This window comes from Tyto alba, unplaced genomic scaffold (genome assembly GCF_018691265.1).
Source record: "Tyto alba isolate M040663 unplaced genomic scaffold, T.alba_DEE_v4.0 Super-Scaffold_23, whole genome shotgun sequence".
NCBI classification, from domain to species: Eukaryota; Metazoa; Chordata; class Aves; order Strigiformes; family Tytonidae; genus Tyto; species Tyto alba.
Window position 1 is genome coordinate 27,907,174 of NW_024881297.1, and position 21,198 is coordinate 27,928,371.

General features: G+C 56.1%; 1 protein-coding gene across 3 annotated transcripts; it reads left to right on the forward strand.

Moving 5' to 3' along the window:
- Positions 1 to 147: 147 nt before the first annotated feature.
- On the forward strand, positions 148 to 21,051 carry RNF41 (ring finger protein 41). 3 transcript variants are annotated; one of them, XM_032998504.2, is made up of 7 exons: positions 148 to 253; positions 2,143 to 2,323; positions 14,693 to 14,805; positions 17,385 to 17,656; positions 18,450 to 18,585; positions 18,849 to 18,952; positions 19,489 to 21,051. In XM_032998504.2, exons 3-7 carry the CDS (start codon positions 14,716 to 14,718, stop codon positions 19,838 to 19,840), a joined length of 954 nt encoding a protein of 317 aa, XP_032854395.1. In that variant the 5' UTR covers positions 148 to 253; positions 2,143 to 2,323; positions 14,693 to 14,715; the 3' UTR covers positions 19,841 to 21,051. The 3 variants fall into 3 exon arrangements, with proteins under 3 accessions (XP_032854395.1, XP_032854396.1, XP_032854397.1); XM_032998505.2 differs by lacking the exon at positions 2,143 to 2,323; XM_032998506.2 differs by lacking the exons at positions 148 to 253; positions 2,143 to 2,323; positions 14,693 to 14,805 and adding an exon at positions 14,806 to 14,916.
- Positions 21,052 to 21,198: the final 147 nt, after the last annotated feature.

The following is a 21,198-nucleotide window of genomic DNA, read 5'->3' on the forward strand; positions in this document are numbered from 1 at the left end:
GAAGCAGCCAATCAGCGCGCGGGGGGGGCGGAGGGCGCCCCGTGCCGCCGGCGAATGGCGGGGCGGAGGAGGCGGGGATTCAGCCTTAAGCCCCGCCCTGACCAGAGAGTTCCGGCGCTTCTCGCCGACCAGAGCGGCGCTTCCGGCCGGCGGCGGGGCGGGGGCTTCCGGCGGGGCCGGGCGGGGGGAGCGGTGGAGGCCGCGGCCGCCCCTGAGCCCCGCGGCGTCCCGGAGCCGGCGCGGGCGGCAGGCGGTACGTGAGGCGGGGGGGGGGGTAAAGAACGACCGGGGGCGGTGTTCGGGAATAGAGGGGATTGGGGGGGGTGGGGCGCGGGGCGGCCGCGGCAGCACCGGGAGCGGGGCGGTGGCTCTCGCGGGGTGCCGGGGTCTTGAGGTCCGCTGCGACCCCGGGCCGGGGTGCGGGGGCTGGCAGGAGGTGAGGTCTGAGGTGGGGTCGGCCCCCGGCGCTGCGGGGCTCTGCGCGGCCGGGACGAGGATCCCCCGGTTTCGGTGTCCGGCCCCGGTCCTGCCCGCCCCACGCGTGTCCGCGGCCGCTGCGGCCCGAGCGGGCTCAGACGCGCTGGCCGAGCCGGAGGGCGGCTGGAAAACCGCGGAATAAAACCCAAACCAGACCCCGTGGCCTGCGAAACTGCCGTGTCCACCCGGCGATGCAGCGCCGTGAATACGCCTGGACTCCCGGGGCACTTCCCCTTCTGGTCGCTTTTGAAGGAAAGACTTTTAATTGGGCTGAAAGTTGCTCCGATGACAAATTATTTGCAGCCTCTGGGTGCTGCTGTGGTGTGGGGAGGATTCGGGCCGTCCTGATCCCGGAGTGCTCCCGGGCGAGGAGCGGGGAATCCCCTGCACGCAGAGGAATGTGGGGAACAGGGGCAGCTTCCCCCTTGTCGGAGCCCTGAGCTCTGGAGCACAGCACGCAGGCTGTCTGTCTGCTCAGGGAAGGGTAGGAAGCAGAGGGAGGCTGGTAATTAAATGGGATAAGGCTTGATTCACGGCGAGGTTTTGCAAACGGGCTGCGTTCTGCTGCTTGTCTCACCTGAGCTCGGCGGCATTTCGTCTTACAGGAAAGGCCTTAGTCTTTTTTAATACAGCTTTAAGCGATAAATGTAAAAACATACAAATACGCAACAGTATCGGGTTGACTCCTTTGTTACAATAATAAAGCTGCTTGTGGTGGCTTTGGGGGCTGGGTGCCATCGTGCCGGCTCAGTGCGGTGCAAGCGCCCAGGGGTGGCTCTGAGCTGGCTTCATCCTTGTTGCCAAGACCAGCAGATAAAACCGAAGCAGTTTTTCCGATTCAGGCTTCCCTGCTGTCAATTTTTGCAAAGCTAGAACAAGCAGAGGAGTTGCAAGAGAAATTTGGATTTGTGTCAGAAGATCTTAAGGTGGCATTTGGGGAAACTATTTTTAGCGGGATTGCGTAACTTAGAAGCACAGACTTTACCTACTAGGCAAATATTTCTTTCCCTGCACACGAAGCGCTCCTGCAGTGCAGTGTCCTGCCGGAAGCGCCTCTCGCCCCAGCTCTTCCCCGGGCTGAGGCTGAGGTGAGCGGGGCTCTGGCCAAGGGCTGTAATTGCCAAAGCAAAGTGTCACGGGGAGGCAGCCGATGTTTAGGTCACCAGCTCGGTCATGCTCAGCCTGTTGGGGAGGCTGGGATGTGTGAGGGCTCTCAGGCTGGCTGGGGGCTCCGGAGGGACCCTTATTCTTCCCAATTAAATGGAAAAGAAAAAGGCAAGGCAGAGCCATTTTTCATGGGGTTGGAAGACAAGGTAAGGAGCAGTCTGAGGTGTGGTGATGGTTCTCTGTTCTCGTGGCCGATGTCGGGCCCTTGTCCCCGGGGGAGTGTGTGTCTGTGTCAGGGGCGTACAGGGCTCGTGGTGCCAGCGCTCGATGGTGTCTGCAGGGGTTGTTCTGCTTTTTAGGAGAGTTGCAAAGTTCCTCTTCAGGAAATGCAGGTTTCTCTTCTGTGGGGCTGGAGGCCTGGTTCTTGTGTGGAGGAAGAGAGGTGTCTTCACCTGGGCCCTGAGAGGGGCTAGGCACAGCCTTCCACCTCAGCTTTTACCATGCTCATCTTTCCTTCCTTTTTTTTTTTTTTTTTTTTTCCCCCCCCCCTGTGACTAGATCTGTCCTGTCTGACCTTATGACTCCTGCGTGGCAGTGGCTCTTGGCCCTTGAAGAACGGCATTTTAAACTGTAGAAGAGGAAGGGGAAAAGATGGGCCTTTGGGAGCGTCTCCCTGAAAAGAGTCAGCCCAGCCCAGCCCTGCCTCTTTGCTTCTTAGGGAGGAATTCTGCCACAGAAGGTAAATCACGTACCTCAAAACTTTCTCCATCTGTGCACAAGGGATGAGGTCAAGGCCTTCCTCCACACACGTGGAGCCTCCGACTCGTGAACAGCTAAGAGTTACATCAGCAGTTTTACAGGGTTTTGCTTTATATACGCTTTCAGGGCTTTCAGCTGACTGCTGCTGCGGTTCACTTTGAAGTCATATTTATCTAAAAACATGGGTTTTGCTCTGTTAACGAGAAAGATCCCTGTATGTCTTGACAGTCCCCCTGTTGCAGCTGACAGTGCAGCACGTACGGCTGTTCTCGCAGCTTGTAGCTGCCTGATCTCTCCCCCGGCAGATTTACTGTTTAGAGATTCATGGGTCTGTGCAGGTGCGCAGTGAAGGAGCAGCTCTTGCTCTAAAGCCGTTAAAGAACCTTTGTTGTAAATTAATGTCTACAGGGAAATAGCGAGATCTTCCTTAAATTTCAGAGGTTTAGAATAAGTCCTGCCAAACTGGCTTAGAAACTGCCCCTGCCTGGTTTCAGTATCTCGTATTTCACTTGGTGCTGTAGAAGGAGAAGGGCAGGCACTGGAATTCCCAGAGCACTCTTGAAAGAGCGAGGTGCCCTGTGACTTGTGGGGGAAAGTGCTTTGTTAACGAAACCCACTGATGAATCTAGAGTTCTGGGAAGGCATCCGAAAAGGCTGCAGAGGCAGCTGGAGGCAATGCAAAGCGAACCTCAAACAAAGCTGAAGGTAAAAGGGAGCCGTGCGTTGCACCGCTCAGGCGGCCTCTGCCTGTTTCTCTCTTGGTGACTGGCCAACTGCTGGGGCTTCGCAGCTTGTGTGGGCTCCTCGCAGCAGAAATCGGGACACGATCCGTGCGGCTCTGCTGTGAGCGTGGGATTATTCACGGAGCCTGAAGAGATCCCTCGCCTCCAAATGCTTTCGAGTGAAGGCAAAAAGCTCCTTTGGTCTCACATTACTGTTTCCCTGTGGCAGCTGGTCTGTGCTGACAGGTAGTGCCCACAGTTGAAGGTGGGTCTGACCGGCAGCACGGAGGCTTGGCTGAGCTGTGAGGGGCCCGGTCCTGCCCTGGGCTCCCAGGAATCCTCTCCTCTGGTTTGAGGAGCTGGGACAGCTCAGAGTGCTGCTGGTGGGACTGGTGGCTCCAGGGCGTCCGCTGGCCTGCTGGGTCCACCTTTCCATGGCAGGTACCGGAGCAGCACGTCTGCCCCTGTTTAAACAAGCTGCCCAGCGCGCTTTCCTTTGGGACAAGGCATTGCTTCTGCTTCTGGTGGAGCAGTTGGGGCTGGGAGGGGACAGGCTACCGATGGAGCAGCGATGCGGGATGCTTTTTATGACTGAGTGTGCCTATTCAGACGTTTTGCTGGCTGCAACTTATATCTGCTGTTCCTGAGGGGAGGGGAAAAATCCCCCCAAACATAAACTGGTTTAACTTCAGATTTAGGCTTTTCATTTTCTTGATGTCTTGACACCACAAGAAACGGACCATAAAATGAAAGGCTTGGCAGAGCTGGGTGAAGTTGCACTGCATAATTCTAGCACGGCCCCAGCTGTTAACAAGTGGCTCGTTCCACTTACCTAACGAAGGGACGCCGGCGTCGCAGACCCTCGTGTCTTCTGCCTGACCCGTAGCTGTGAGCGCTCTGCAGACAAACCGCTTCTGGTGGGTGCAGGGCCCGTCCCATGTGTGGGGCCTGGTCCTGGTCAGAGCTTTCTGGGGTCTCTGCCATCATGGGTGAGGAACGTGCAACCCCCAGGAGGCAGCTGGGGCCGGGTTCCTGCCTCTGGGCTGTCAGTGGCAACGTCTTCCTCTGGTCTTGCTGCATCTGCCTGTAGACAGGCTGCGGCAGTGTGCTGCGCCGCATTCCTCCGTGATCTCTGGGGTTTGTGGGATGTGTCAGAGCTCAGAGGGCAGCCGGTGCCCTGGCAGCTGGTGGCTTGAGTGGTTTTTAATGGGAGTCACAGGACTTGTTTAGTTCCTAACCAGGTTCCTGGTAGGCAGAGCTCAAGTGAAATAAAGAGACTTTGCGAGTGAAAATGCAGCAAGTGGGAAGAATATTCTAAGCTTGTAGCAGAAAGAACAAAACTCCAAATGTGTGTTTCTGCCTGGATTTTGAATGTTTCCCTTCTGATAAACCTGGGGCATAGGGACCTGAGGCTTGGGAGGCTGTGGTTTGCGACACCCAGAGCGAGCATATCCCCTGGTCCTGAGGATGCTCGGTGACAGCTCTCTCCTGTGCCAGGGGGGCCATGGGCAGGGTCCCACCCCCAAGCTGCTGCTGGGGAACTGCAGCCTCTGCAAGGCAGGGTGGGAGACAAAGCATGGGTGTAGTCCTGTAAGGGAGTGTATCCCCCCCATTGGAATATTTTTGGAGGAATGTAATGTTGTCTTGTGGAAATCTGCCACGAGGTTTCCTTCCCTGACACAAAAGTGGTACTGACCTTTGAGTGTTCACCCAGTTGTCCCCGTGTTGTTGTGTATCTGTGGGATTTGGGGTGTTATTTCTGCCCCTTTGTCAGTCCTGTCTGAGCTGTCAAAGCCCCTTTACAACGCTGTAGATTGAATTCCTGAGCTTTGTAAGGGCTTGATCTGAAAATAAGTACAGAAGGGAAGTGGCAGGACTTGGGTGGGCAGCTCAGGAGCTCCAGGTCAGGCCACCCTATCAGAATGTCTGAATAAAGAGCAAGACCTTGATGTTCCCAAAACAATGTGTGATTTTTATGGTTCTCTTCCTCTCAGAAGTCGTTGCCATGGCTTAGCAACCTGCAGCAACAAACTGCGTTCCCTGAGCTGCTTTCGGTTGCGAAGCAGAACCTTGCAGTCAGCTGTGAGTTTTGAGCATGTGTTTCGTAGGGCTGTAGGACTTGATGCAGCACCGGGGACTTGGCAGCCCGGGAGATCTTGTCATGTTCCTCGCAGGCTGGAGGTAAGGGTGGCTGGAGCGGAGCAGGGGTTTGATCTGGTCCATGGATGTTCCCTCTGCTCATCCCACGGCTCTGGAAGAGAGCTGCTGTTGCAGTTTTCTGGCTGTGGAATTGGGGACTGGGTGGATAAAAGCTGTCTCGTGCCGAGCGTGCGCCGATGAGCAGGCTGTGCTGGAGGAGGAGGGATGGGGCACTGCCCAGGTTCACCTGGGCTGCTTGGCTGGCTTTTTTGGATGGGCCTTGCCTGGTGCGAGGGGATAACGCCCTTGCCCCACGGCTGTGCGTGGGGCTGCCCACCTCCCTCTTAAATCATCCTTGGCTCCCGTAGGTGCAGAGGTGACACTGCACAGCGCGATGGGACCTTGGTGTGCTGAGGCCTGCTCTGCTTTCAGTAGCCACCTCAAGACTTCCCAAAGGCGCTTTTTTTTTTTGTTGTTGTTGTTGCTTTACTTTCTCAAGATGGCTGATTTCCTCAGCAAACTTTTCTGCCTCCAGCCTCTTTCACTTAAATCCTCTCAACACATTACAAGTGCCGAAAACAGGATGAGTGTGTTGGGTCCCAGCTGGGAGAGACTGGAGGCTGGCAGTGCTCTTTTTGGTACCAGCAGAGTTGTTTCATGTTGTGGGATTTTGAGGCGCTGCCAGCATTGGGCACAATGCCTGTAGGTGTTCCCAGGACTATCAGCCGGGCTTTAGTGATCCTGAAGAGCTTCCCAGACTAAGGAACGGCCTTGCTGGGTGGCAGAGCCCTCCAGCCTGATTCTGCAGGGGTTAAGCACTAGTTCTTCAACATGGTGTTTGTCCTTCCACCAGTTACCAAAACGGGATCTTGAACATGGGTAGGGCCTCACGATTGATGTGTTTTCCTCCTATTATACAACCGGGAACGATTGTTTAACACCGCTTTCCTTTTGATCTTGTTTGCCTGTGTGTACTTGGGCAAAAGCTTCCTTTGACTTGTGAAAGGCTTTTCATAAAAAGGGATTTTAATTTTTTTTTTTTCCTTTAGAAAGTTTTGCTCTCTGGACGTGTGCTAATGTCAAAAAAGAAGATCAACACTGGAGGAAAAATCTTTATGGGAAGAGCTGTTAGATTTGTACACTCAATGCTTTTGGCTTTTAATTAGCAAGTAATGAGTAATATTTTTATGTGTTTTGCCTGTGGCCTCTTGAATCAAAATAGTATGTACTAAAACTTTGTGGATTACAGTCAGTCATTCCTGAAGTCTCTGCTAACTGGTTAAAACACTTTGAAGAAACACCTCCACCCAATAAAAGTTTTAGGCCTGGGGGATATTGATTATTTTGGGTGTGAGAGGGGCTGCAGTGAGCATGCTGAAGCCACTGAGTTTTGTTCCTGCTGAAGGAGACGTTTGGAGAAGGAATGAATTAACTCGTGTCACCATTGTTCCAAAACAAGTACATTAGCTCAATAATTATGTTGAAGTGGGTGGCAACCTTTTAAAGGATTAGTAAGCAAGAATCACGATACTAGTTAGCGTCGGGTAAATCAGTTGAACCCAACTCCTTGGTGTCCTTGAGCCCGTTGGGTCTGGAGTGTGGCTCTGCTGTGGTACTAGCAGTGTTTAACGAGCCGTGCTGCAGAGTCGAGGAGCACGAAGCCTTGCTGGGCTCTTCCTGGAGACTGGAAGTGCTGTTGGGATTGCTTCGCTGGCTTTTAGGGCGAGTGGAGAGTAAATTACTTTAAATTGCTGTCTGCTTCCTGGGTATGTGCAACAGCAATTAGAGGCCCTGTGTGTTAAGGCTGGAGAGGAGCAAACGAGTCACGTTTCAGCTGAGGCTGTTTGAGTGTCTGATCAGATTTTTTGGTGGGGAGGGAGCGCTGCTGCACTGTGTGGTGTCATTAGTGGGGTGGTTAATTATGCACATGCCAAGCAGCTGGTGGTGTGTGTGCAGGTGGAACTGGTTTGCTGTATCTTCTGCTCTTCACCAGTTACTCTTGGTGGAGAAGCTGAAGTCGGGCAGGTGAAGTGACTCTCCTGGCCTGCAGACCAGGGCTCTCATCTGTGCCAGTGGTTTTTAAGCTCATGGCCTGTAGATGTCTCAAATGCAGGCAGAAATTCCTGGGAAAACCACTAAACCATGCAGGCTCATCCCACACATGCAGGAAAGCCAGATGCCAACAAAATGGGAAGAAGCAAAGGAACAGGCAGAGCAATGCCAAGAATCTGATCCTGCGGCTGCTGCGTTGCCTCTCCAGACCTCGCCGGTCGTGCTGAGCGCGAGACTGTGGCTGAGCTCGGGGATTGCCCGTGCCAGCTGGACTCTGGACCCCGCTCAGTTTTGGTGCTGGCATCTGAAATCAGATCTGCTCTGTCGAGCAGTGCGTAACACTGGTGGGCATGGGGTGTAATTTTGTACCAGAAAAATCAAGGTAATGATCATAAGGACCAGGAAGGTCTGACACAAGTCAAGACTTATAAATGCAGTGGCTTGGAACGGTCTGGCCAGGCCTGTGGGGCTCAGCAGAGCTGCCGAAGCCCCGTGCAGCGAGGAGAGAGTGGTAGGGAAGGTGGCTGGCCCCTGGGCTGTACCTCACAAAACTGAGTGTTTGCTCTCCTGCTGCCTTCATTTCCGTAACACACGGCCGTGTAGCTCCCACCCGTGCCCCTTGCTGGGCGCTGCTGGTCTTTGGTTTCCAAAGAAGTTATGGAATGTACGTTGTGCCAGCTCCTCCTTGCTGTTAAATCCTGATGGGGCCCGTATCTGGGCAGAGAGCTCGTGGTTCCAGCTCGGGGCAGAGTTTGGATTTGTGCTCGGCCTGTGTGCCAGCAGGTGCCTGCTTCGGTTCCCTGCCAGGCCCGGCAGCGCGGGGAAGTTGCTCCGGCCAGGAATGTCCAACACGCGCTGGGCTTGCTGCTGTCCCGCTGGGCTTGTGGTTAGAAACTGGGTCGCTGGACAACTAGGTCAGGCAGAGAGGGACTTCTAGCCAGCTTCAGATTATGCCGCGTGTTTGGATTCAGTATTGTTCTTGTTAATCTTTGGTTTCAGACCGCTCTTCCTTTTTTGTGTGACACTGGGGGCTCTTTGTAGCACTGGCTGGCAGGTCCCCAGTGCCCCATGACTGCTGGGTGGCTCTGACCCAGGGCAGGGTGGCCGTGTGCTGGGCACTCATCTCAAGTTTGTGGCTTGCAGGGGCCCAGCAGGTTTGTCACAGCTGCTGACCGTGCTGTGCTCTAGAATGCACAGCCTTCAGATGCTGGGGGATGTCATGAGCCGCAGAGAGGGGTGCTGGAGGGAGGGTGGGCGAGTAATCACCAGGGCTTGGCCAGCTGGGCTGCACTAAGGGGGGGTCACTCGCAGCTCTGCATGCTGACTGTCACTGGGCTGGTGAAGCCTCTCCCGTTGTACGGGAACAGGCTACTGTCACCAGAGCCAGCTCTGGGTGCTGACGTGAGGATTTCCTGTGAAACTTCCATTGTGTCAAGTCGGTTAGGAGCTGCTTTAAAGCTGCAAGGCACAGACATGGGCACAGCTTCAACACTGATGACTCTTCTGTCTCCAATCTGCTTGTCAGACCAGAGATCCGGCTGAGCAGAGCCCTTTCGCCGGCTCCTGGCGCCAGGCTGATCCTACCCGAGCAGCCTCCATGCCTGGGCTGGGTGATGGAGCCCAGCAGATGCCTTCAGCAAAGCGCTTCAGCCCCCCGCAGAGCCCCTGCTCTCCCTCCCAGGTACGGACGGGGCAGCTTCTGGGTGGCTGGGGCAGCTTCTGGGTGGCTCTGTCCTGGCGACTGGCTGTCCCTGCTCTGCTGTGCCACCGGCAGCCTCCTCCCTTGCTGTGACCTGGACTCCTGGGAGCAGAGGTCATGTTAAATGGATGCAGACCCCGGGTGCTGGGAGCCAGTTACTGTAAAACTTCGACTTCTTTAAGCTTCTGGGTCACTTCCCCCCCCCGGAAACTTTCCAGAGACAGCAAGACTGCTTCAGAAACCGTGCAGCCCCCCGAGGTGTTATGTATTTACTCACAGCAGGGAAACAGAGACAACAAAGCATGGTGCCCCGGAACACACACAGTGAGAAGATCGCTGGTGTCCTGGCTCCCATGCTGGGCTTTAACTGCTACAGAACAGCCCTTCTTGCAACCATATGTTGTTTTCTCTCTTTTTCCTCCCCTCCCCCTTGCTTTCTGGTTTTAATTCTATTTCTTTTGGCTCACAAAGCTGATGAAATTAGGAAAGATTATTAAAAACACCATTGCTCACAGAACAGGTTTCTTCCGAGCTATCCCAGCTGCAAAGCGGCTCTGGTATCTGTTGGCAACATTTATATTGGAAATAATGAGAAAATGGTGTCATCTTTCCCTGAGAACCAGGCAAAGCCTGACGCTGGAGACTTCCAGCACAGGCTAATTAAGTTTGATTTGTTTTGTTTGTTTGTTTTCAATTTTTTTATGGGATTCTGTCTGGTGTTCTGTATTTCCACAGAAGGGATGGGCTTCCCTAGTGAACTGGCACCAGATCCTGGCTCAGAAGAGGGGCTGGCTGCATGGATCTGCTGCTGAAAGGAGGGCAGGAGCAGAGCTGGCAGACGCTGCCAGCGGCTGGTGTCCCCGGGGAGGAGCTGGACACCTTTGATTGAACACGAGACCCTGGGGGTGGTCGCCGCTCTTCATCCCGTCCTTGGCTTTACTGACCATTGTGCTCTGATTTTCCAGGCGTGTTTTTTGCCGTGTGTTTAGTAGGTCGGTGCTGGTTCCGCTCCTGTGATCGCATTGTTCTCGCTGTTCTCATTTATTGTTTGCCTTGGACCGGGTTGACTTGTCTCGGTGAGCTCTAGCTGTGAGTGCAGTCATCCCTGTCGCCTGTTCTTGGCACGGCTGTGCGGGTCAAGGTGGGTCAGTGCCTCTTCAACCCGTCACCTTCTCAGGCTCCAGGCAGCTGGGGGGCCCAGGGGGTTTTGTAGCCAGCACATTGTTCACCTGGGTGAAACTCGCTTCCCTTCCAGTGCTGTTGTCTGCCTCTGCACTGGTCTTTTTCTTGTGCTGCTCACACTGTAGTTAGCTCCTGGGAGTGAGTCAGTGTCTCCCGACGGCCTGGCACGCTCTTCGCGTGGTGCAGGTGAAGGTGTCTGCTCCTGCCCCAGGACCCGCAGCCACCAGCGCGCTGCTAAGGTCTGGCTGAAGATGCTGCTTTCCTGGCAAAGCTGTGCAGGGCCAGACCCTTTCCAGGCTGCTCTGGATCCTTGCCTGGGTGCGCTTGTAGCCTGGCAGAGCTGCTGACCGAGGAGAGCTGGCAGTGTGGGTGAGCAGGAGTGTGGAAGTACAACCCCGCGAGCTCAGATGAGTCAGCCTCCCTGTGCCGGCGGAGCGGAGAGCTCCTCCAGAGCCCGTGGATGCTGGCTTGGTCCACAGACTGCGCCTGGAGCAGTCAACCAGGCAGAAAGCTTGGCTCAGCCGGAGTGTCTGGGATCCAGCGGCTCGAGCATATTGTGGCAAAAAGGAGGGAACATGTGAACATGTGCTTTGGGGGCTGTGAAACAAATCCACGGGCTCCCATGCAGACATTTTTTTTTTCAAGGAGGAGGGGGAGCTTTTTTAAGCCATTAATTTTCCTTTTGTCAACAGAAAAGGTTTTCTCGGCAATTGAATTTTCCTCTGGGGGCAGGAGCAGTTAGTTATCGTGCTGGAAGACAGCACAATATTACCACAGAAATCTCTGTATGGCTGCTGCTAACATGAAAGACGGGCAGATACGCTTTGGGTCAGAGGAGCCCCAGCCTTGCTCGCTGTGATCCTGCGCTGCCATTTGAAGAGCGGAGGTAAGCTCATGCCAGACAACTGAGTGAAGCCCCTTTTTACTCAAAATTTGGAGCAAAACTGCAATGCACTGGGGATGTAGGAATGAATGTCCTGTGACCAGGGCAGAGGGAGTTGATGGTGACCGGTCTGCCTTAGCTTTTAGATGCCATCTTTGCCTATTTAAATGGTGGGCTTGTGGGGAGGATGGAAGAGCAGCACAAGCTGGGACTTGAGATGCTGACCCCTCTGTAGCAGCAGGGGAGCTGGGGGATCCCTGCCGTGGGGATGTGACAGCCGTGGGGTTGCCCTCGATGCAGCCCAGGGTCTAACCACCTGGGGAGTGAGTTGTTGCCTTCCTCTTTCCTTCCCCAAGGGCCTATTAGGAACCTTAGTCTGGGCTGGTGGATGCTTTGGGAGGAGGCTTTGGGTAAGGGTAGGATGTCAAAGTGCTTTTGACTTGTTAATTACTGATCCTCTCTGATACCATCAAGCCCTTGTTGCTATGTAGATCTCTTCAGTGTTGAGCAGCCAGCAGGCACTCGAAGTCCCCAGGCCAAGCAGATGACAATCTACAAAGAACAGAGGCAGGAGCTTGATGACATAGGAAGCGGAGGGAAGGGGGGGGAAAAAGTGACTTACCCCAGCTTTTCTCTGTAATTGGGGCTAAACTCCAGTTCTGTGACTGGCCTCTGATCTCTTCGAGCTATCCCCTCTCCCTGCCCTGGGAGGGTGCTGGGGTCAGGAAGCTGTCTGTATGTGGAGAGGGCAGGCTTGGGAAGCTCGTTTGCTGAAATCAAGTATAATCATAGGCAGCAGTTGCTGTTTACTGCAGAAGCAATTTCCTGTACCAGGCTTTGTCTGGGTTCCTGCTCAGCCTTCTTTCCTCTGTATTGTGTCTTGCCCGTGCTGCAGATGGTTGGGCTTGACTTCACCCTGGTGTCTGAGCGCCTCTGCAAGCCCTTCCAGGAAAGGTATTTTTGAAGCTCTTTGTGCTTTGGTTCAGCACATGATGGATCCCTGCAGCCCGTGAATCATCGCTCTGGCTGAGTAGCGCTGTGCAAGCAGGACTTGCTCATACTAGCTATGTGATACCTTCTTTGGGGCCATCCTGCAGGTTGCAGAGCCCAGGGAAGGATGAGAGTATCCAGTATCCCGTGGGGCCAGGTCATTAATTCACCTCTGGATCTTAGCGGGAGGGAGATTGGGTTGCCAGCTCCATCTCACTCAAGCATTTGCAGATGCTTTCAGCTCTCCTGTTTCTGCTTCATGATAGCAGCAGGGTGCTCCTTGCTTCAGCGTGCTGGCAGAGCTCTGTGGATGATCTCTGTCAGAAGGGGAACAGCTGGGTCGAGGAATGAGAAGAATCCAGACTCGTGCAGGTGCTGAAATTTTTCTGGAGGAAGTTTTGATGTGGCTTCTGTTTGGCAGATGGCAAGGCTGGCTTTCAGTGCTCATCTGTTTTGCCCTCTGCTTGGCTCTTTCCTGAGTGGATGTGAAGACGTTTTGTGTCTTGCCCAGCTGTTTTTTTGGAAGGGTGATGTTGGAATTTGGAAGCAAAAGACAATGAAAGAGTTGCTAGGGAATGTGGTTCTGAAGACGCAGTGCCCAGGGCAGTTCCACTTTGATACCCGAGTGGCTGTGCAGAAGCAGGAGGAGAGGGCAGGCTGTCTGTGGGGCTGCTCACACATTCGCAGACACGTTAAGACACCAGGGCACGAACCAGTGCCTGAGCACTGAGCAACAGATAAGGTCAGACTGGTCCCAGCTGCCAAGCGAAGCACCTCTGTGGTGGGGGGCTGGCTGGCTGCGTGGGTGCTGTGGCTCAACCAGCACCCAGGAGCTCTTGTGCAGAGTCCTCCACATCCGTGTCTGCCCTTCCAGTTGGCTTGAACCCAATGTAAATGTGTTGGAGGTGCTGAACTTGCAGTGCAAGTGGTCCGGGGATGGGAAGGAGTTTGGGTCCCTTCCCCGTGGAGGAGAGCAGCATCTCTCCAAAGGTTTAAGAGCATCTGTGGGGAGGTTTAAGAGCAACTGATCCTAGTTGATCGTGATCCATTCTCCCTCCAGCCTGCAGTTGTTAATCTTATCTGAATTACAAACGCTGACCCAGGGACTTTCCCCACCCCAGCCTCTGTCAGAGGAGTCTTTTGTCTCTGCCCGATCTGTGGAAGCAAAGAATCCATCCACACGTGGGGCTGATTTATTGTCTGATTTTCAGTGTCCAGTGGGTTGATTAAAGTCCCTCCCTGCTGCGCCTTGACTTGAGGAGAGTCCCAAGGGCCAGTCATTAAGCGACTGCATTACCTATGGCCTCCCTTTCTGTCTGTCCATCCCCTCCTCTCCTCCCTCGCCACTCTAGCTGGGCAGACACGATGGTTTCCACAACCAGCTCTGCCTGCGATGTCTGGCTAGAGCCAAAGCTTGAGGTTGCGAAGAGCTGGCCGGGGGGAGGCACAAGGCATCGTGCGAGGAACTGGGCTGGGGCACAGGAGCTCAGCACCTCTGGGCCTGGCTGGGTGGCCACATCTGGCTGTGCAGCAGCAGCTGGGCCAGTTCCTACCTGCCCTCCAGAGCAAGTTGATGCTCCTGGTGTTTGCTCAGCTGGAAGTGCTGCCATGCCACGGCCTCCTGACCGCACCAACAGTGGGGTTTAGAGGCTTGTGTGGTGTCCACATGCCCTTGCACACCTCCCATCCCTCCTGGCTCCTGTTTGACTGGGGTGTGGACTCCTTTATCTGGAGTCAAGTGCAGTGTGAGTCTGTGTGGCCCTTGCAGTTTGTCACTGATGTTGGTGAGGATGGGAGAGGAGGAGCTGGCTCTTTAGGGACAAGCCACAGAGGAGCCGGTAACTGCCGAGGTGCCAGGGCAGAGCTCAAGGTCAGCCTCTGGCAGATAATAGTGTAAGAAGTTGGTGAACAGTGTTGCCTGGGAATGCGGGGAGGGACGGGGACTTGGTGCCTGAGGAGCTGCTCTCGGGGCTGCACGCCCTCTGTGCCGGGAGCAGAGCCCCAACAGCTCTGGCACGTCGCGGGGGGCTCCTAGTCCAGGCACTGGAGCACCCAGCTGAGGTTCCACTCTGCGGCCGGTGGTGCTGGGTGTCTTCCTCCTGCGTCTGCTCAGCTGCTGGAGATGGCAGCAGAGGAGTACCTGCAGCTCTGGGGCTAGGGGCCAGCGGGGCCACTGTCCCCAGGGAAGATGCTGGTTCCTCTGCAGCCGATGCGGCGAGGCTGGCGGGTGTCTGGCTGCACCCAGGAGTGGCCCCCAGCACCCATCCCACTGCACAGCCCACGGGATGGGGCTCCCTCTTTCGAGGTGCCCCTGTGCTGTCCTCAACAAACCAAATAAAACTGTGCAAAAAAAAAAAAAAACAACAAAAAAAAAAAAAAAAAAACAAACCAAAGCCCAACAACCAGCAATTAAAAAAATTGTTAGTAATAATGTGTATGGGAGAGGAGCGAGGCCAGCAGTGTGTCAGAATGGAGGAGCAGTTCAGCACCCACAAACTGGGCTGAGACCTCTTCCCCCTTGCACGCTCCTCCCTGTGGCACTTGGCTGTGAGCTCCAGCCCTGCCCAGGGCTACTGCAACTGGTCACACTGGGAGGACAGAGCAGGAATTCGGAAACTGGGACGCTGTGAGGGTCAGGACCTGCTCAGCTGCTCCTAACGGCTGCTCCTTTTCCCTCCGCAGGGTTCTGGCATCGGTGATGAGCAATGGGGTATGATGTAGCACGTTTTCAGGGGGATGTTGATGAAGACCTTATATGCCCCATCTGCAGCGGGGTCCTGGAGGAGCCAGTTCAGGTAGGTTTCCATCCGAGCACTGACTGTGGCTACTGAAAGCCTCCGATTGCAGCTCCAGACTTCTAGATGTCTTGGTCAGATGATGGGCGCCGCACACAGCATGTGCATTAGGTGAGCTCAATGGATTCTTACCTTTCCTACTAATGGTTTAAGGCAACAGCACGGGTAAGGAAGCAGCACCGGGGTAAAAGTCTGCGGTTGTGTGAGTTGTGGTGGAAACGAACTGAAGATCTGGGCTTGGGGGGGATGTCCTGGGGTCAGCAAGGAAGCGGGAGGAAGCGAGAAGCTGGTGCTGGGACAGGTTTCCCTTATGAGTTCCTTATTCCCTTCTGAACTCTACCACAGCTCAGTGCAGCTGCATACTGGTGATGGTGTCGCAAGGCAGAGGTGGCAGCAGCTATGCTAAAATCTGTCCTTCATGGCTTTGTGCTTGGCTGACCCTCTCTGCTTCCCCACACACGTGCTTCCTCCCTGCTACAGAGCTGACCCCTTGTGCTTTGCTGCTGGGAGCCGTGCTGGAGCCTCCTGTTCCTCCCCTGCCACCAAACGATGCTGGGAGGATGGACAGAGCGCGCTGCTCTGCCCGGGCCTGGCTTTGGTGGGTCCCCCAGCTCACGGTGCAGCACGGGGAAGGACGGGGTGCGCAGGGAGCTGCTGATTCCACTCCTCCCTCCGCTTCCTGCGCAGTGCGGGGGCCCTTGGATGGGGTTTTCCTGGCAGCTCTGTTGTTCCAAGCTCTTCAGCACAGCACTGCGGGTGTCCAGCCCTCCCAAGCCCCTCGGGTGCTTGTCACCGTGTCCTGTGATGCCCCATTACTTAGGGAGAGGTTAGTGGGGGCTTTTAGAGCCCCCTCACCCGTGCTGAGCAGAGTGGAATGCTGCTGGCTGAGCAGAGCTGGCTTCTACATGGGGCTTTATCGCCCCCCATCCCTGCCCTTCCCTTTGGGGCCTGCGTGCCACCAGAGGCGTTCCTACGCTGGCCATGTGCTGGGCAGCTCAGTAGCCTCAGAGTAAATCTGACTTCATTTGAAATAAAATGGATTAAAATAAGCTAATCTGAAACATGTGCATAATTATTGCAGTTCCATTGATTAATGAAATTCATCACAGAAGTTGCCCTCTGGGAATCCCAGCAGGGCTGGGGCTGTGTGCCGTAGCCCACCCTGTACCAGTGGGCTGGGGGTGCGTGGAACTGCAATCTACTGTAGTTAAAATCATGGGTTAGTGCCTTCCAGCTACACTAATCTGTTATGTCAAAGAAGCTTTAATTTCAAAAAGTCTGTCAACATGTGGACACAATCACAAGCCATCACACAAAACAGAGGGAAAGTTGCAGGTTTTTTAAGCAGGTTTATTTAAATTTCCTTTTGAGAATGTGGTATCCCAAATTCCCTTGTTCCTGGGCTTTTCTCCAGTGTGTTTAACAGCCCCTCTCTTGGATCCCAGCGCTCTGACTCCTGCCAGCACCGCAGTGACTGGAGCTGTGCTCAGGCCAAGCCTGTAGCTAGGCACAAGCCGTGGTTTGGAGGGGGCATATTTTTAAGGTTCCTTGTTTCTCCCAACCTGTGAGGTGCCTCTGCCTGGCCAAAGCAGGGCCGCCTCCACTGATACCTCGGAGGGCTCGGGGCTGTATCCAGCCCCAAGATTTCAGTCTCTCCAAGGATGGCGATTCCCAGGCTCAGCTGCCCGCTGGCTCAGACACGCTGTGCTGGGCAGGGTGGCTCGAGCTGCATTGCCCCAGGGGCTGCACTAAAATTCCCAAAGATGGTCCTGTAGCTCGAACGGGTGAATCCTAGTTTGGCGTACGCCCTGCAGTCGTCACTGGCTTCTGTCGGCTGGTAGGAGGCAGCCTGCAAGGCACTGCACGCTGGGGGAACAGCTTGTGAAGGGCCCTTTGCCCCTAATGCCTCTGACCTTCCTGTGGCTCGGGGTTTCTGCTCTGGGGAAGAAAACTCAGTGTTGTCCAAAGAGCCGGCCCGCTCCCCCTCCCCGATCTTAATACTCTTTCAACTGCAGCTTGAACGCAAGAGCAAAGCCCAGCTGTGTAAATACAGTGAAGTAATATTCTAATCTGCCCTGGAAAAATGTTTAAATTTAACATCCCAGTCTGTCTCGCCCCCTCAGCCCTGTCAGGAGGCAATGTTACCTGGGACGGAGCAGAGCAGGAACGCTGCTTGGAGGGGGCCGTGCCCTGCCCCAGGGAGCTGATCTGCTGGCAGGACAGCACGTGGCTGGGTGGAGGAGGGTGCCTCGGTGGGGCTGGGCGCAAATTAAAACCAGAGGTGGACGAAGGTGGGCGCCTGCTTTTCCAAGGGAAGGGAGGACGGCTCTGCAGCGGTGCCTCTCGTAGTGGAAGGTGCTGAGGGTGGCTCTGGTCTTCACAGCTCTGGCTTTTGGTGTCTCATTCCCCTGCACGGGCATCGCGCCTGCTTGTGTAACGGAGGCGCCTCTTCCCTTTGCTTTCCTCCCCCAAAGCAGCACGTACCTGCTGTGCCTCCCTCGAAGACAGAGAGCCTTTCTCAGGTCAAGGCTGTCCTCCCGGGTCCGAGTAACGCGCGGCTGTTCTCTGCCCCTCCGCAGGCTCCTCACTGCGAGCACGCCTTCTGCAATGCCTGCATCACCCAGTGGTTCTCCCAGCAGCAGACGTGCCCCGTGGACCGCAGCGTCGTGACGGTTGCCCACCTCCGCCCCGTCCCACGGATCATGCGTAATATGCTCTCGAAGCTGCAGATCACTTGCGACAACGCTGTTTTCGGCTGTACGGCCGTTGTGCGGCTTGACAACCTGATGTCTCACCTCAATGACTGCGAGCACAATCCAAAGCGCCCGGTGACTTGCGAGCAGGGATGTGGGTGAGGATGGCCTTGGGGAGCTCTGCCGCAGAGGGTGGGCAGAGCTGGGACCACAGGCTCGGGGGAGGAACCTGGGGTTTGGTGCCTGGCACCCTTTTTCCCCCCTGGGCGCAGAGCTCCAGGGGCAGCAGGGCTTTGAAGGCCATGGTGCTGCAGAAAGGGATGGCTTTTAGTCAAACCCATTTCCTTTTAAACTCAGTTCAAAGCCCCTGGCTCTTCAGCTCATTGCTGGGGTTTGGGTGTCAGTTGGCTGCTAGAAATGGGGTACTGGGGCCTTTGTGAGCTGCCCAGAACCATTCCAGCCTGGGACAAGTTCCAGCATGAGCTCTGCTCCCTCCTACGTGTTGCTGAAAGCCGGTGGCTGGTCTGGCCTTGGTACGTGTGCTCTTGGTGCTGGTCTCCTTCCCACTCGTGTTGTAAGCGTCCAGCCGGGCTGTTGGCTTGGCAACTATCGGATCTGCTTGGATGAAGTCAGAGACTGGCCCAGGCCCATGGGCTGCCTAGTGTGGGACCTGATTCTGAGCCCTGATCACTCTGGAGGAGGAAAATCCCTCTCGCCTGCCGACCTGGCCGTGTTTTGTTCCCATAGCTCTGCCCTAGACCGTGGCTCGGCTCTGAGGCACAGCCTTCCTACGCCTGTCCGAGGTTACAGCACTGGGCTTCCCGGGCCTCTTGGCAAGTCCCCTGAGACTTCATTTGTTCTGGAGACTGTTTACATGCTTACGCCAAGTGCTCTGGTGTGTAACTTTCCCTAACGTGGGGCCTCCACCTTTTTTGTTGTAATGTTCCACAGCTTGGAAATGCCCAAAGATGAGCTGCCAAACCACAACTGCATCAAGCATTTAAGATCCGTGGTGCAACAGCAGCAGACGAGAATCGCCGAGCTGGAGAAGACCTCGGCAGAGCACAAGCATCAGCTGGCCGAGCAGGTAGGTCTGTGCGTGCCAGGGCTGCCTCACAGCGGGGTCTCTTGTGGGAAAGTCTCACCTGCTTGGACACCAAACACCAAAAAAGCGTTGTGGATGGAGGAAGCGGCTGCAGAGCAGCCGGAGCTGAGCGCAGCCAGGGCTCTGCCGCTGTTCTGCACCTCCGTCGTGCAGCCGCTGGGCTCTGGGGTCCGGTCTCGTGGCGTGTAGCTGCGGTGCCAACTCCTTTTGTTTTTGCAAACCCCGCTGTGTCCTGCCTGTTGTAGAAACGGGACATTCAGTTGCTGAAGGCCTACATGCGCGCCATCCGCAGCGTCAACCCCAACCTGCAGAACCTGGAGGAGACCATCGAATACAACGAAATCCTGGAGTAAGTGCTGGTCCTCGTGCTGCTCGGGGAGGAGCTGGGGAGCCCTGCGTCAGGGTGCAAGTGGAGCTGGGAGTCTGCCAGCCTGGCGGACGGGTTTGAGAGGGGGTGAAGTGCCTTCCAAGGCAAAGGCACAGTTTGAGAAGAAAATGCTTCACAAAAGCATAGGGTGTTTGTGCTGGGGCGTGGCACGTGAGCTGCTTGCACAATGGGTTCCGAGCATTTTTATCCTTCCACCTGCATCCTGCCCATGAGCAGGAAGCTGCCAGATTCCTTCCTCCTTGTGAGAAAGGCTGGAGGAAGCAGCTTCTCAACCCGTCCATTCTTCCCCTCCCTCTGGGGAGGGAGTAGCAGAGCTTAGTGCCGCAGCTGGGTCCTGTTTGGGGGTGAAAACGGGGGGGTAAGTGGGGAAATGGAGGGGCATTCCCCATCCAGCCTCCGAGCACGGAGCAGGCCAGAGGCAGAGCAGTTCCCCGGTTTTGGTGAGAGCCCCCGAAAGCACGCGGCCCTGAGCGCTTTGTCCCCTTGTCTGTCCCCAGGTGGGTGAACTCCCTGCAGCCGGCCCGGGTGACGCGGTGGGGCGGCATGATCTCCACGCCGGACGCGGTGCTGCAGGCCGTCATCAAGCGCTCGCTGGTGGAGAGCGGCTGCCCCACGTCCATCATCAACGAGCTGATCGAGAACGCCCACGAGCGGAACTGGCCGCAGGGCCTGGCCACGCTGGAGACCCGCCAGATGAACCGGCGGTACTACGAGAACTATGTGGCCAAGCGCATCCCCGGCAAGCAGGCCGTGGTGGTGATGGCCTGCGAAAACCAGCACATGGGCGAGGACATGGTGCTAGAGCCGGGACTGGTGATGATATTTGCGCACGGAGTGGAGGAAATCTAAGGACTTTCCGAGAGAAACGCTTCGTGCTGACGAGGGAGAGGAGGGGGAAGGTGCGGAGGTGGAGACCGGGGGTAGCCGGTCAGAACTGCTGGTGTTCCCCAGTCACCAACATGGTTTTCTTAGGGCACTGTCCCCTCGAACCTCTTGCTTCCTAGCTGAAATGATTAAATGCCTCTGGTAAATACTACTCAGACGTTGGCCCAGCGGTGAGCACACGCCGCAGACCCCTCCGTGTTCGCCCCCTTTTGCAGATCAGCTTCCCCCGTTCGATGTCTTTCAAGGAGAGAAGAAGCAGCCGCTCCGCGCGTGCTGCCAGTCCTCAGACCCAGCCTGCGTTTTGGGCCCGGCTCCAGCTCCAGCGCAAACCCAAAGGCCCAGCTCAGCTCCGGCTGTGGACTGACCCCCCACGGCCCCCGGCAGCTCCCGCTTGGCCGGCGGCCGAACCCTCCCTGGGTTTTCTCTCCCTCTCTGGATTTCCCGCCTCGCTCTCCGGCGTCTCTGCCGCCGTCTCTCCAGGCATTGCCTCTGATATCACACCGTGACGGCAGCAGCGGGCTCTGCTCCCCGCTCCCGCGACCTGGGGAAGGGGCTCGGCCGGGGGAGTCCCCAAACTGGGCGCTCTCGGCGTCGCCCCCGCAGCCGCCGGGAGCTAAACCGGTCCCCGGCACCCGCCGAGAGCTGGGGCCTCCCACCGCGGGCGGGCTGGGTGTCGGGGACCACCCTGCCCCCCCCGGCACGGCGCCCTGCAGCCCCCCGGGCCCCTCTCCCCGTGCATGCCCCAGCCCCTCTCCCCCCGGGAGAGGCGGGATCCCCGTGCTCGCCCCCCCCCCAGCTCGCAGCCCCCCACAACGCCGTCCTGCCCCGTGTTTCCGTGTTTGCCGGTGTTTGGCTCCGCTTTCTCTGCTGTTACCGCCGTTAGTTTTCCACACACTTGTGATTGTGGTTCTGGGGGTTTTTTTTTGTACTTTTTTTGGCTTTTTCTTGTTTTTATTCCCCCACCTCCCTTTTTATTTTATTTTTGAAGTACCGTGGACAGGCACCTCAGAACCTGGTTACGTTTACTTGTTGGGAACTTAATTTATTTGCATTTGTTTTGTTGTTTTTTACAGTACTTTCTCCCCCGGTGTCTGTACTGCCCGGGTCCGGTGCCCGGCCGGCCTGGCGGGAGGCAGGGATTTAAGTGATCAATAAACAGCGTTCTGGTTGCTTTATTGGCATCTCGGTGCCTTGGGGCTCCGTGCCCGCTCCCCAAAACCCCCTGCCAGGGAGGACATGGGGGGGGGGGGGGGGGTGTGACAAAGGGGCACAGACCTTGTGAAAAGTAGGTGGGTTTGGGGGGGTCCTGCCACCTCGGGGCG

Coding starts and splice junctions, on each gene's coding strand:
- RNF41 (XM_032998504.2), top strand. CDS start 14,716: ATGGGGTATGATGTAGCACGTTTTCAGGGGGATGTTGATGAAGACCTT. Junction 17,657..18,449: donor ACTTGCGAGCAGGGATGTGG/GTGAGGATGGCC, acceptor AATGTTCCACAG/CTTGGAAATGCCCAAAGATG. Junction 18,953..19,488: donor GAATACAACGAAATCCTGGA/GTAAGTGCTGGT, acceptor GTCTGTCCCCAG/GTGGGTGAACTCCCTGCAGC.